Source organism: Knufia obscura (genome assembly GCF_036327395.1).
Source record: "Knufia obscura strain CCFEE 5817 isolate CBS 148926 chromosome Unknown scaffold_5, whole genome shotgun sequence".
NCBI classification, from domain to species: Eukaryota; Fungi; Ascomycota; class Eurotiomycetes; order Chaetothyriales; family Trichomeriaceae; genus Knufia; species Knufia obscura.
Genome location: NW_027042691.1, coordinates 1,493,291 through 1,506,854, shown reverse-complemented (window position 1 = coordinate 1,506,854; position 13,564 = coordinate 1,493,291). Strand labels below are relative to the sequence as shown.

The following is a 13,564-nucleotide window of genomic DNA, read 5'->3' as shown; positions in this document are numbered from 1 at the left end:
GTAAGATCGTATGTGCCTCCTGAGCCTCTACTGCGGATTTTGACTGGAGTAACACGGCTGACTGACTGATAACTCCAGTTGTTCTCATCGCAGGATTATATCGCAATATCCTTTGACATGTCATATAAGGTATCCAATGTATCTTTGTAACAGCGTCGACCCACCGTATGTGACACAATCGGAGTAAGGATAGTCCTAGGTAGTTATGAAGGCTGACTACGGAGAGAATAGTGATGTACGCTCATCTCCGGGCTATGTCAGCTGCCTAGATTGGTACATGCTTTAGCGTAACAAAGCCTAACGGGCTAGAATGATAATCCTCAACGAGCCTGTTTGTACTAGTAGCTAGATGGGTAATGTGTTCACACACCCTCCCCCTGATCAATGCGTGAGACGAACTACCACTACTACAACGCAATTGATCGTAGATCAAGCTTGTACACTGACGTCTTCAACGAGGTCCAGGTCATCCCTCCCAACAGCATGTCCTTGAATCCTGTCGTCATCGCCATGGCCGTCGACAACTTCAGACGTCGTTGCTCTCCCCAACTCCTCAACCTACTCAGTGGATTCCAGTTCCAGATGGAACTCCATCCAGAACCATCGCTCTTCACCTCCCCACCGACTACACTTTCGGCCGCCCAGTTCCCCGAATGTTCATCCTTTTCACTCATCAACCTCAACGCCCACACCGCAAACCCCGTAACAACCCCCCTACTCCCAATCCCCGCCTTCGCTCCGGGCGCCCGATATATCTCGCACCAGGGCCAACCACCGTCTACTTCCTGAAGGCTCCTGAGACGCTGGGCGGAGGCTTGAAGATGGGGGTTTGTGGCGGGGATGCCGGAGATGACGGAGGCGATGAGGTGTAGGGCGAGGGAGATTGCGTTTTTGGGAGTGGGGGAGGAGGTGGTGGTGAGAAGATGGTCTTGGCAGCGGGTGCGGAGGAGGGTGAGGAAGGAATTGCAGTTGGAAGTTTGGTTTTGGTTGGGGTTGGGACTGGGTGTTGATGTTGACGACTTAGATATACTCGGCAACGCAACCCCACGTTCCCGACAATAAAATACCAGTCGGGCAAGCGCATAGAGGAAATACTCCGGGGGCGCATAGTAATATGTCCCCTGCTCGTAGGCACGAAATCGTAGGAAATCAACGATATATTTCCACGTCGGCGCCATCTCGTGACCGCGATGATGCAGATGGAACAGCGTGTAGATGTGCACGCAGACGACTGGATCAAAGCGAGGACGAGACGGATCATCGTAGACAAGTGGGAGGTGGTCAGCCGACTGGTTCGCCAGGGAGGCATCGAGGATCTGCGCGATCACATCGGGCGGATGATAGCCGTCGAGGATCGTCAGGGCGAGGGAGGTGGTGTCGTAGTCGTTTGGGAAGGTGGCGGTTGTTAGGATGGGTTGGTCTTGGAAGAAGTTCCAGAGGAGGTGGTAGTCGCGGAATGCTACTAGGGATTTGTCGCCTGTTGCTTCGAGGATGAGGAGTTGGGCGAAGTTCTCTTTCATGTCGATGTTTTGGTGGGTTGGGGTGGTGCATGTGGTATGGAGTTGTTTTGCGTTGGTGTGTAGATAGTCCATGCCTCTTTTGACTGGGTTGCCGAGCAGGTTTTGTACGCGTTGGACTATGTTGGCTGCATTGTCGAAGATGAGGCCTTGCATGCCGACGGCTCGGGCTGAGCAGACGTTTTCTAGTTTGTCATCGATGAAGAGTGCTGAGGAAGGCGAATTGCTGAGACCGACGGACTTGAGGACGTGCTTGTAGAAGCATAGGTCGGGCTTGCGCATTTTGGCGTTGGCAGAGGTGAAGATCTGGTCAAAGAGGGTTCGCTCCCATTGCATGCTCTGAACATATTCCCAGTGAGGCTGTGAGATATTCGACATAAGGTAAACCTTGATCTCCCCGTTGGAGGTGTCCTTGACGTCTTTGAGCATGCTGAGTATTTGGCCATCCGGTTGCAAAGACAGCTTTGCTTGCTTTATGGTGTCAGCCAAGTCACCAGAAGGTATTGACAGAAGCGCTTCTATTTGAAGATAGCAATCTTCCTCCGACAATGTGCCACGTTCGAAGTCATACCAGGGCTTGGTAGACATCGCTCGCTTGAGCAGATCCTTAGAGACCTTTCCATCTGTGGGTGGCTGCCAGGAAAACAAAACATCGCCCAGGTCAACGACCAATGCTTTGATTGTCGGTGGCATACCTGTACAGTACTTTGATGATGATTGAAACCTGGACACTGCAGAAAAGCGAGACGATTAGCGGAAGAGCTCAAACATATTGAGCCAGGAAACGCCGCGTTTTGAGTGTTTCGCACAATGTGTGCGTAGCACTTCTGCCCACTGAAACAAGGCATGCTCGCATGCTGCATGAGTCGTATTTCAGTCCCCAAACCGGAAGGCTCGATTGGCAACCTCGTATATTCGCTGGACAGGGGGAAGGCACTGCAGGGTTGTGCTCCTCAAGCACCAATACCATCGTGTAGCTACCAGTTCGGACAGAGGGAAACTTCCGCTAGTAACGTTGTCTGTGCGCACATGACAACGTCTTTGGCATTTTGCAAACGTAGACTGCCAGGAGGTGTTCCAACTTCGCGAACTGCATCTCATTGAGGCGGCTGTTCGAAGACTTGCATTCTGACCCACCTCCTCGCCATAGTTTTGCTTCACCCGAAGTCGACCATCAGGGCTACGGGAGCGACTGCTGTCCATGATTTCCGCGTCGATGACCTGCCGAAGGCATTTGAGTTGACAGACTTGGGCCTTTGTGGCTACAAGGACCGGTGATAAGTCGGATGGAAGGACTCAGCAGGTGCCGCGTTTTGTACTTTGGTATGTTGACCCGACGTATTGAAGCAGAAGTGCGGCATGCTGACTAGACTTGACCATGCCGGGCTGCAAGACATCGTGATGGTGGTGTGCAAGGTGGAAGCAAATATGGGACCTTGTTACCGCTCGCTCGGGACGATCACGTGCTGTAGGCGTATCTGTGCTTGCTGGACATGGCGTAGAAAGAAGGTTTCCCGTCTTCAGACCTATGTATTGATGTGGGGAGGAGCGCTAGCTGTTGGTCAATAGCTTTGCACGGGTAACATGCCAATGTTTTTGCATTTGATAACTCGATTGGCACATGCGGCTGCCGCTTCAAGCATAAACAGGAGCTTGTGGCTGTTGCGCCTGTCGATCTCGATCCTGCCGCACGTCCACCATGTCCATGGCATCTGCAGATAGTACCGAAAACCGCAAACAAGGAGATGTCGCCTATCTAGACAGCGATTAGCGAGGAGCTATTTGAGGCCAGGATATTGGCCAATGAGGATGTTCAAGATGGTCTTGAAGTTTATGTGGCGTTGTTCGACATGGGCTGGCGTCACTTAAACGTGCATGTGACCGTGTCACCGAAGTCAGAGCACTCATCTCGGATCTTCGGTTGCAGCCATTCCAAAAGGATTACCAAAAGGGGACATTGTCCTTGCGAAAATCTGTAGATCGCTCAATTTGATGTGTTACATGCATCTCGACCCGCCACGTCAAGATCTGGACGTCAATCAAACTACCGTTGGCAACAGCTCTCCGTCGACAAACTGTACCATAGTGCCTGACTCAAACATTGGCTTTTCAGTCCTGCACTTCTGCCTGCGCGCCTTGTTGGTGAAATGGGATATTATGTTTTTGCCAGTGGACATTCTGAGTAGCAGCTGCACGCATCTGTGCTCAATGGCGTTCTCCTTCGGAAGCAGATTCATAGCTGCTTCGGTCACCCCTTGCTGCTGCAAGCCGTAAGCCTTCCTTAATCCGGCGATATCATGTGTCGATCAGAACAATGTCCGTGCTTAGCTGTGCCACAAGTTTCTCTTGACTCGAGCAGATTGTATACGTATTTGCTGCTGCAACAGACTAAGGCGTCTGCCGTTCGCCTCTCTCGATATCGGCCTCTCGCCGTCTGCGGGTCTGGGGAAAATTGATCGCTTTCCGGAAAAGGTTGTATAGAGGCAGCCAGATGTCGTCGAGAAGCATGATCCAGGCAATGACGCCCAGTAACAGTAAGACATAAGAGCACTTGTTTCTTCTCCAGCCTCGATGGTTCGGGGGGTCGTCTTGTGGTGCTGGCATTGTTTCTGGTATAGAGATGCAGGCTTGTTCAAGATTAAGTGTATCTTTCGTAGTCTCGACGACAACTAGAGCAGTGAAGTAGTGGAGAATGATCTGAGGGCTTAGACGGCGTACTTGAAGTGGACGAACTAGACAGCATCCGACAAAAAGCCTCTCGTCCGGGACGGTGCGGGAGATGTCAGGCTAGATCTGATGTGCCATAGTCAACAGGAAGGAGCCAACGTGACTGGAAAGTGGTACCCACCAAGTTCCCTTCCTGTGTATGTGCATATTAGTCAAACATACTAGAGTAATTGTTAGCGGCTTGCGATCGTGTTTCGGATATTGATGGCGCATAACATTTGTCTTTGCTCGAGGTAACTCATGTTTGGGAACGCTGTTGAGAGGCAAGAAAAGAGAATGGCCTGTTGCTTCAAGTTGCTCATCTATTTCATGTGAAGGATATCATTCTGCTTCAACAGGTGCCCACATTAGTCTGTATCCGTCCGGCCACTGTTGCTGCATAACCATCAGCATCACATAACTTGGTCCGCTCGGTCGAGGTGTGACCATATCAATCCGCTTCACCGCCACGAACGAAACGGTGGACAAAGCTTTGGCGCGACGTTCGTGTCCTAGGGTATGGACACGTCGTACATTCCCATGAACCATTCGCCAGAACTATATTGTCCTCTGCGGCAATGGTTCATCATGCCTCGTACACAATGATTCTTTCGTAACACATACCATAAGTCATATTAGTGATATCATCAAGCTCAAGTTTGACATTCTCTCATCCTCTGCATCGATGTGTAGAACACTCTCTATGCATTCTTGTCCTCTGCCTGGGTTGAACGCTGCTCTACCTCTACCGCACCTGTAGATAATTCTGTCATCGACTGCTCTTGTGGCTTTTTCTCCGGGACACCGTTCGTTTCTGTTGTTTCATTACGAACACCTGCAGCTGGTTCTTGGGGATGTCCATTTTGCGTGTCCCCAACTGTGGCCGGCTTCGGTTTGGGGACAACTGTCTCTGCATTTGTGGACGCAGCATGTGCGACGTTGGCAAGAGAGGCTGTGGCAGGAGATGCTACTGGAGACGCTCGGGCATGAGAAGGGGTCCCTGAAGTAGAGCACGAGACGTGTGCAACATCGGTAGCAGGCGCTACCGAAGGTATTTGAGCCAGGCCAGGAGACTCTGAAGCAAGGTTCGAGGCAGGCACTGAGGAATCTGCTTGAGCAAGGGTAGTAGAGCCTCGGACAGGATGCGAGACAGACTCATCGTTAGCAGTGGTCGCCGCTGATGGTGCTTCAGCAACGGCGGCAGAGTCTGAGGCAGGACTCGGGGCAGATGCAGCAACGGGAATGGACGCTGTTGGAGCGCGGTCTGCTTCAGCACCGACCACGGCACTGGGGTTTGGTACAATGCTGTTGACGGGATGATTTGATACAGGCACAGTCTGTGGATGAACCTGGGATGGCGGCGAACCGCTCGCAGATGCAGTTTGCGTTGGAGGCTGCTTGGGTGGCTCGACATTGGCCGGTTGTGGGTGGCTGTGGCTATTCGCGTTCGGACCAGCTGATGGAGTTGGATTTGCTGGAGAGGTTTGAACAGACACGGGTATCTGGGCATTGGCCGAGAGCCCATTTGTGACCGGAACTGCTGTAGCTCGAGCTGACTGAGGTGGCAGAGATGGCTGAGATATCTGATTTACTGGAGCTGGTGGTCCTGGTGGTAGCACTACGTGACTCTGAGGTGCCTGAGGACCTTGGCCTGGCGCTGAAGCAGAAGGTGCCGCAGGGGTGGTTACCGTAGCTGGCGCAGGCGTCGTTCCTAAGCCAGTAGGTGACGCCGTTCTCGCAGCATCAAAGCCTTCGAACGCTGGATTTTTGTACCTGTCGACGAAAGTCCTGACGTGCTCGATAATTGTCCTCTCCTCATTGGATTCACCCCCTTCTAGCGCAGAAGATTCCGCACCGTGTAGACAACGCTTCTTTGCAGAATCGAATATGGCGCCCCACTTGTTTTGCGTAGGTACGTCCTTAGGCAAGGCGTCCATCATTGAATGCTGAAACCTGTTGATGACAGCCAGACCTTCAAACGTGACAGGGATAAACTTCGGCGCCTGCCTGCCGAAATAGTGGTGCAGCATGAAGTCTGGAGGTACGTAGTTTGGATTGGGGTTCAATGGAATACTAGGAGGTTGGCTAGACATCGTTCGTTGTCCGTTCGGTTGAGGCGGCATTGACCCGTTCGTTTGCGAGCCCGGCTGAGGCGGTCGACCACCATTGGGCTGTTGCGGCGGCCAAGGCCCTTGTTGACCAAAGGTCTCGCCGGGTCGATTTGATTGCGGCATTGGACCACTATTCTGCCAGGTGAGCTGTTGTCCTTGATTAGGTGGAAAATTTGGTCTCTGTGGTGGTGGCCGCGGTTTTGGAGCAGGAGGAGCGTTCGATCGCTTGTTCTTCTGTGCTTGATACTCTTCCATAGCATTCGGTTTTGGTAACCATGTGAAGCCTTTGCCTTCCTTTCGACCTCGCTCGAACAGCTTGCCGACTTCTTGGTTCAGATTATGTCGAACACTGCTGGTCCATCCATCCGAGTCTACAACGTACTTGAAGTACGGCCATCGAGATTGCATTTGCTTGTAGATCTGTCGAAGTGTGATCTCACCAGTGTCAGACAGAACCATATACAGTAGGACTGCATAATTGTGAGGAGGCCGGGCAAGATCTTCTGGAGAGCATTCTGCGAATGGTTTGTACGGTGGTGAGAAGGACTTTGTACGTGCCCGCTTAGCGGTCAGTTGTGGTAGAGGGTTCTCCATGACCGGAGTTTCTTCCTGTCCTTCGATGGATGGCATAACTTCTTCTTCTTCACCATCCTCCCTCTTTCTTTTGGTGTACTTCCTTTTTTCGGGCTTTGGTGCTTCAGACATGGGTTCTGGTTTGGGAAGCTGAGATTTTGAGGGTTTACGCGGCTGCAAGACCGGAGGAGAGGGACCACCGTGTAGCGTGCGAGCGTATTTCTCTTTCTCGGCCTTCTCGAGTTCTTTCATTTCCCGTTGAGACATGTACCCGTTCTTTGGCGGTCGACCAGGACCTCTACGTGCCTTCTTCTCTCCTTCCGTCAATGGTGGAGTTGAGGATGCGACGCCATCTGCATTCAATTTCAGCTTGAGCTTGACTATTTGCCCATTCTCTGCTTCTGCTGTGGTACCGTTCGGAGACGCTTCAAGCGCTCCATCACTAGGAAGTGAACTTTCATCATCGTCGACAGGCGATTCCACCTTGGTGATAGGCAGGCGAAAGGTGAACTCGACTGCTGATATCTGGATGCGAGCACCGCTGTGTAGTTTGATGCAGCCACCTCTTGGAATATGATCTTGCTCAAAGAAGGCACCATTCCGACCTAGGACCTCCATGAAGAAGCTGGACTCCTCCCAGTTCCAGAAGATTTTGATGTGCCGACGAGAGATTGCTTTCATACAATCTGCCTCAGATTGCTCGACAGGGTCCAGGGTAGGATGAATTGGGATGAGCGGACAGCTACTTGGGTCTGGCATATGATCGGCCGTGACCGGAGCAGGCTGTTCATCTTCATAGATATCATTCACCGGCACAGGTACCGCCTGGGTCGACTGATAGACTACGTCCTTATGGTAATCAAAAGGGGCCAGAGATGGGTTGTGCAGTACCTCGGCTGGTCGAACAATGGAGGATTCTGATGCTTGGGATGAGTGTTGCTTTCCATGCTGACCATTTCTCTTGTCACCATAACCTTCGATGGGCTGGTCATCCACTCCTGCAAAACCACCTTTCTCGCTAACAACGCTGCCCTGAACCTGGCTTTCAGCGGCCTTGATAGACTGTACCCTTTGTGAGGCTTTGCCGCTTGAACTCTTTGGCTGATGTTTTTCGAGTTCGGCGGCTTCTTGTGCCTCCCGTTCTCTCCTTAGAGCATCCTTGTAAGCATGTTGATCCCTGCCAAGCTCGCATTGATAGGTGTTGAGATAGAATATACCGTCTGCAAATTCAAGGCGTGCAAACGCATCGTACTGACGTTTGACATTGACTGGGGTCGGTTCGCGCATTGGCATTGGCTCTTGAGGAAACTGGTCCATGGGTAGGTCGAACGGAGGAAATGGCATCGGCAGGTCCTCGTCGTATAGGGCCATGCACTGTAGGTCAATCGGCATTGGTGGCATGAAGGCAGGATCGGAAGGCATGGTAGCCGGTGGGAAGGTATCCATTGGCTCCCCGGACAGCAAGCGCGCGTTGTTTGAATTATTGACCGCACCTTCCTCATCTATTTGCTGGGATTCGGCATGGGATATTTGCGATATTGGAGAGTCTGCAGGGGCTTCAGGACTCGCAGAATGATGTGGTGGTGCAGAGGCGGGGGCAGCCCTGGTACCCTCGGTTGCAGGCACAGGTAAAGGTGCAGGTGCAGGTGTAGTTGCAGATACAGAAGGCTCGTCCGACTTGGTTGTCGCATTGGTCGCAAGAGCAGCCAGGAGGCCTCCGATGGTATCTCTGCGGTCCGAGTCTGCCTGCGCGTCATTTTCGGCACCGTCGAGTGCTGCAATCTTCGGTTCTCTGCTTTTGGACCGTTCCTGGCTGGGGCGGTCAACTTCCATCTGGTCGGACCACGCTGGCGCATTGGGGTCGGCGTGCACTGATTGAGGAGAATAATGTCGGTCTAGCAGACCTACTGCCGACGTGGCTACACTGGCCGACATCATGTAGGTCTGCTCTACTGTTTACTGCGGAGGGTGTCTCGGTTCCGTGTCTAGACATCTGGGGTGAAGAGATCGATGGTGCATCGAGTTGCGAGAGTTGCATGTGAGAAAGATCGCTCCTCGATCCTCGAACAGCGCAGGCCGCTATCGATCCACCGCCGCAACCCTGCAGTCTTTCATAGGACGCTAACCATTTATGAACGATGGCCAGCGAATCAGACTTTTTCATCTCTACCATCCCGCCCATCTACAAGTAGTAGTGAGTCAAAGTGCTCAAACCTGCTCTCAACCCCGCTACCGCGTTGTGTCTAGTATACGTCGCGGACGGACTGAACATCATTGGGATCAGTGAGTTGATACGCGATGCCGCCGAAGCAAAAGAGCAAGGCAAAGGTCAATAATGTGCCAGCGTCAGCCGCAAAGCCAACTCCTCCAAATTGGCCGCAATTGAAGCCCGTACTCGCTGCTTCAGATCTGACATTTGAGGAGACTCTAAAAGACCAAATACTCGTCGTGCCAAATTTACTCACTACAAACCTGTGCAAGAATTATGTGACCTTTCTGTCAACACTCTCTCTTACCACCACTCCAGGTAAGCCTAAACGTGGGGAGGCAACACGAATGAACGACCGATTCCAGATCGAAGACCCAGCATTTGCTCAAAGACTTTGGGAAGACACCGCAGTCAAGGACCTTGTTGCTTCTTACGAGGACAAGAGCATTTGGGGAGGTGAAGTGCTGGGACTAAATGCCAACATTAGAATATACAGATATCGCCCTGGTCAATTCTTCGACCAACACTATGATGAGAGTAACAAGGTGATTGGCCCTGGCGGCGTAGCAGGAAAAACAACCTGGACGTTGCTCATATACCTGACAGCATGTGAAGGCGGAGAGACTGCCTTCTACCCCGAAGCTGCTTCGAGGAGAGATAAGCAACCTGATCCTGTACTCGTAGATCCTCAGGTTGGGAGTGCTCTTCTCCACAGACACTTCCCAGAGTGCCTCTTACATGAAGGCAAAGAGGTCCTGAACGGAGAGAAGTGGGTTCTGAGGAGTGATCTGGTCGTCGCTCGATGAGAGTGTCGACATCGTGTCACGATGTGAACTGTTGTTATGCTCAGCACCATGGCATTGCTTTGAGTGGGGATAAGCTGGGTGGGAGATGGTCCCAGCGAGAGTTACGACTCTTGAATCGATTTTTGTGGGTGGAAAGACTCAAATATCGATGAGCTATACTGTCCCGTGGGATCAGTGTTACCGCTTGAGGTGTTCGGCGTCGGTTTCAGGCGTTGTGCTGTCTCTTGCTTCCTGAATCATTTGATCGATACCCTTTTCCTTCAACGCTTTCTGCCATATCCATCTTCCGTCAGCTTCCACGGTCCACATAGCACGACGGAGGCAATTCCAAAAGGTGGCATACTGTTAAGCAAGTATTGTACTTCTTGAAAAGGTCTGCACATTCATCCGTAGAAGAGCTGCCTCGAAGATATTCTACAACCTCGTTAGAATTATTCATGCCTGTATTCTGCACATACTTTCTGAGAACCATTTCAGGAAACAAGCATCGTACTTTCTTCACTATGCGTTAGCTACTTCGTGAAGACAAGAGTGCCAGGGCTTCTTACTCTTTGAGCTCATTACATTCTGGGGCAAGCGAGGCTGACATGCTGCAAAGTGGTTACCGGATTTGAACTAAACGAATCCAGCAGCTCTGTTGAACCTTCACGAATAGACTGGACGATAACTTTCATAGGTAGCTACCGCAAGCAGTGTCGTCGTCGTGATGGCTCCTGCCGCCACAGGGCTGCCAGAGGGTGCACTAGCCTCAGAAAGGGTTAGACTGCCGGTCACGTCGCGCTTGCGCTAATCGGGGTTTCACTTGAATATCTGCATCTGCTGCTCGAAACTTTTCCACGTATTGCATGTACTTTTCTATAAGTTGAACGCGCTGTTCTCGACCTTGTCTTCTAGGGGTGCGCACATTCAAAAACATGTCTACCGATCTACCGGCTGATTTCAAGACCTACCAAGATCGAGTCACATCGTCTTTGGTCAATGTCACAAGAAGCGCTGGCAGCATTGCAAGTCATGATTTGAGCTTTCACCGCTCTCTGAGCGACAAAGTCAACAAGTCCCTCGACTCTCAAAACGCTCACCTGCTGCGATTGACGAGCAAATTGCTGAAAGCAGCCACAAAAGAAACTAATATCAAGACTCCACTCCTTCAAGATCGAGATAGCGTTGATGACAACTGGCGAAAAGTTGTGGATGTGATTGACGACCTTCTCGAGAAAGCTGACGCCAACTTGGATGAGTTCAATGGCTTAATCAAGCGACAGAGTCCATCACAGGCAGCTACACCTGAACCTCCTGCGACGAAGTCAAGATTTCCTACCAATTACTCTACTGCATATGGAGTGATCAAGCCACAAACACAATTTGAGACGGCCGTCGACAATTATGACAATAGCCGCTGGCGACCCCTTCTGCGGGAGAAGCCACATGCTCAGATACCTCTTGAGGAAAGCATTGGCTCGCAAGACAAGGGCTACAACCACCCATACCAATACGAGATTGAGAACCTTGAGTATCCCCCATCTGTCTACAAAGAGTCTTTACCTACACCCTTCACGCGGCCGGAGAACACAGAGGCCATATGGGTAGACACAGAAGAAGGTGTAATGGAAATGCTCGAGGAACTGAAACAGGCAAAAGAGATTGCAATCGATCTGGAGCACAACGACAGAAACTCTTACGTTGGTATGGTATGTCTGATGCAAGTCAGCACACGTTCCAAAGATTGGGTCGTGGATACCCTTAGACCATGGCGAGAGAACTTGCAGGTCTTGAACGAAGTCTTTGCGGACCCAAACATTGTAAAGGTCTTCCATGGTTCTGCATCGGACATGGTGTGGCTACAGCGCGATCTCGGACTGTATGTCGTCGGTCTTTTCGATACCTATCATGCCGCCAATGCTCTTCAATATCCGCACCGAAGCCTTGCATATCTTCTTCAGAAGTTTGCCAACGTCATCGCGCAGAAGCAGTATCAATTGGCAGACTGGCGTGTTCGTCCCCTACCTCAGGAGCTACTCGACTATGCTCGTTCTGATACACATTATCTTCTCTACATATACGATAACATGCGCAACGAGCTCATTCGACAGTCCACACCCGAGAAGAACTTGGTTGACTATGTGTTGACAAACTCAAAGAAGGAATCACTACAAGTCTTCGAGCGTCGTGTATACGATCCCGAAAACGGTCTTGGTCCGAATGGGTGGATTCAGCTTCTACTGACCAGAAATGTCAAGTCATTGGACAAGCAACAATTCGCAATCTTCCGAAACTTACACGAATGGCGCGATTCGAAAGCTCGAGAACTCGACGAAGGCATATCCAGTATCATGAGCAATGCATATCTGTGGAGTTGTGCAGAGAACAAGCCCGAGACCAGAATGCAGCTTTTCAACCCAAGACTGATGGCTGGCAGAGCATCCTATTTTGTCGGCCAGCATTGGCAGGAGGTGCTTGACAAAATCAAAGAAGCAAAGCCTAAGGGGGTCGATGGCCCAACAGTACAAGAAGTGCTTGACAGAAATGCCGACAAGCTGGCATCTTTCAGGCAATTCAAACATGCGAACCCGAATGCTAAGCCTCAAGAGGTTCAGCAAAGTGTTGCTGCGACTATGCAAAAGCTTGTGCAAACCGGCGAGCTACAGGATGGTATAACCAGTGAAGCAGTCAGCAGTGGCGAAACGCTAGCCGGAAGGAGCGTGTCATCAAGTTTTTGGGGCGCGATGAAGCCAGTCGCCAGCCAGCCAGTTCTCGATTCAGAAACAGCACAGATGGCCCTTAAGTCCGTTATGCCGTTCCAGACTTTAGTCAACGGTTCTGGCAGTGCAGCTGAAACAAATGGCGCTCCTACATCGGTTGCCTCTGACCTTGCACCACTTCCGCCGCAGCCGACAAACGGCGAAGTACGAATTGTTGACGAGCCCGATATCGACGTGCCCTTCACGCTATCCGGTCGCAAGAAGAAACGTGCTGCCGATGAGATCGACCCTTCAGAAGAGATGGCGACCTTCGAGCCTAAGAATCCCGAAGATTTCGCCATCACGGACGAAGGCACAGTACTAACCCAGAAACAAGCTCGACAAGCCTTCAAGAAGGCCAAGAAAGCAGCAGATCAGGCCGAACGTAATGCAGAAGCTACTAACGTCCAGCCCTTTGACTATACTAACGCGCCAAGTATGCTGCATCCGCAACCAGATCCGCTGAGTACATACAAGGATTCTAACCCAGCTAAGCCCTTCAATCCGTTTGCCAAAGCGCTTGACACGAGCACTGGTGCGAGGCGTAATAAGTTCGGGAAGGAAATGGCTGGAAAGAGTCATACCTTCAGATCCTAGAAGGTGTCTGGTGGTACTCATGCTCATCCTTGAATTGGACTGCGAGTGCCATTATCGTCCTGCACGTTTACAGCCTTGTTACTTTGTTATTATACCTAGGGACATGAAGCACTTCCCAGCATGTGTATATGTCATACGTCTGAAGCTACTCACAAATGCAGGTAACGTCTATGATTTCTACTGGTCGGATACTTACAATCATGTTCAGGATATTGGTTCATTGGTATGAGTACCTTCATGTTCAGCTATCAAGGCTGGCAAAAGACAAAGAAATGAATATATTCTATTCGTTGGCTCAAAACTGTTC

At 51.1% G+C, this 13,564-nt stretch overlaps 4 protein-coding genes across 4 annotated transcripts; 2 read left to right on the top strand and 2 right to left on the bottom strand.

Moving 5' to 3' along the window:
- Positions 1 to 407: 407 nt before the first annotated feature.
- Positions 408 to 2,210, bottom strand: PMZ80_005346 (uncharacterized protein; the record flags this gene model as incomplete). The annotated part of the gene is made up of 1 exon (XM_064873766.1): positions 408 to 2,210. One exon carries the CDS (start codon positions 2,208 to 2,210, stop codon positions 408 to 410), a length of 1,803 nt encoding a protein of 600 aa, XP_064730870.1.
- Positions 2,211 to 4,924: 2,714 nt separating this feature from the next.
- PMZ80_005345 (uncharacterized protein) lies at positions 4,925 to 8,842 on the bottom strand (the record flags this gene model as incomplete). Its single annotated transcript, XM_064873765.1, has 1 exon — positions 4,925 to 8,842. The coding sequence occupies one exon, from the start codon at positions 8,840 to 8,842 to the stop codon at positions 4,925 to 4,927; it is 3,918 nt and encodes a 1,305-aa protein (XP_064730869.1).
- Positions 8,843 to 9,205: 363 nt separating this feature from the next.
- Positions 9,206 to 9,922, top strand: PMZ80_005344 (uncharacterized protein; the record flags this gene model as incomplete). The annotated part of the gene is made up of 1 exon (XM_064873764.1): positions 9,206 to 9,922. The coding sequence occupies one exon, from the start codon at positions 9,206 to 9,208 to the stop codon at positions 9,920 to 9,922; it is 717 nt and encodes a 238-aa protein (XP_064730868.1).
- A 914-nt stretch (positions 9,923 to 10,836) lies between these two features.
- On the top strand, positions 10,837 to 13,257 carry RRP6 (exosome nuclease subunit; the record flags this gene model as incomplete). The annotated part of the gene is made up of 1 exon (XM_064873763.1): positions 10,837 to 13,257. One exon carries the CDS (start codon positions 10,837 to 10,839, stop codon positions 13,255 to 13,257), a length of 2,421 nt encoding a protein of 806 aa, XP_064730867.1.
- Between the last annotated feature and the right edge of the window lie 307 nt (positions 13,258 to 13,564).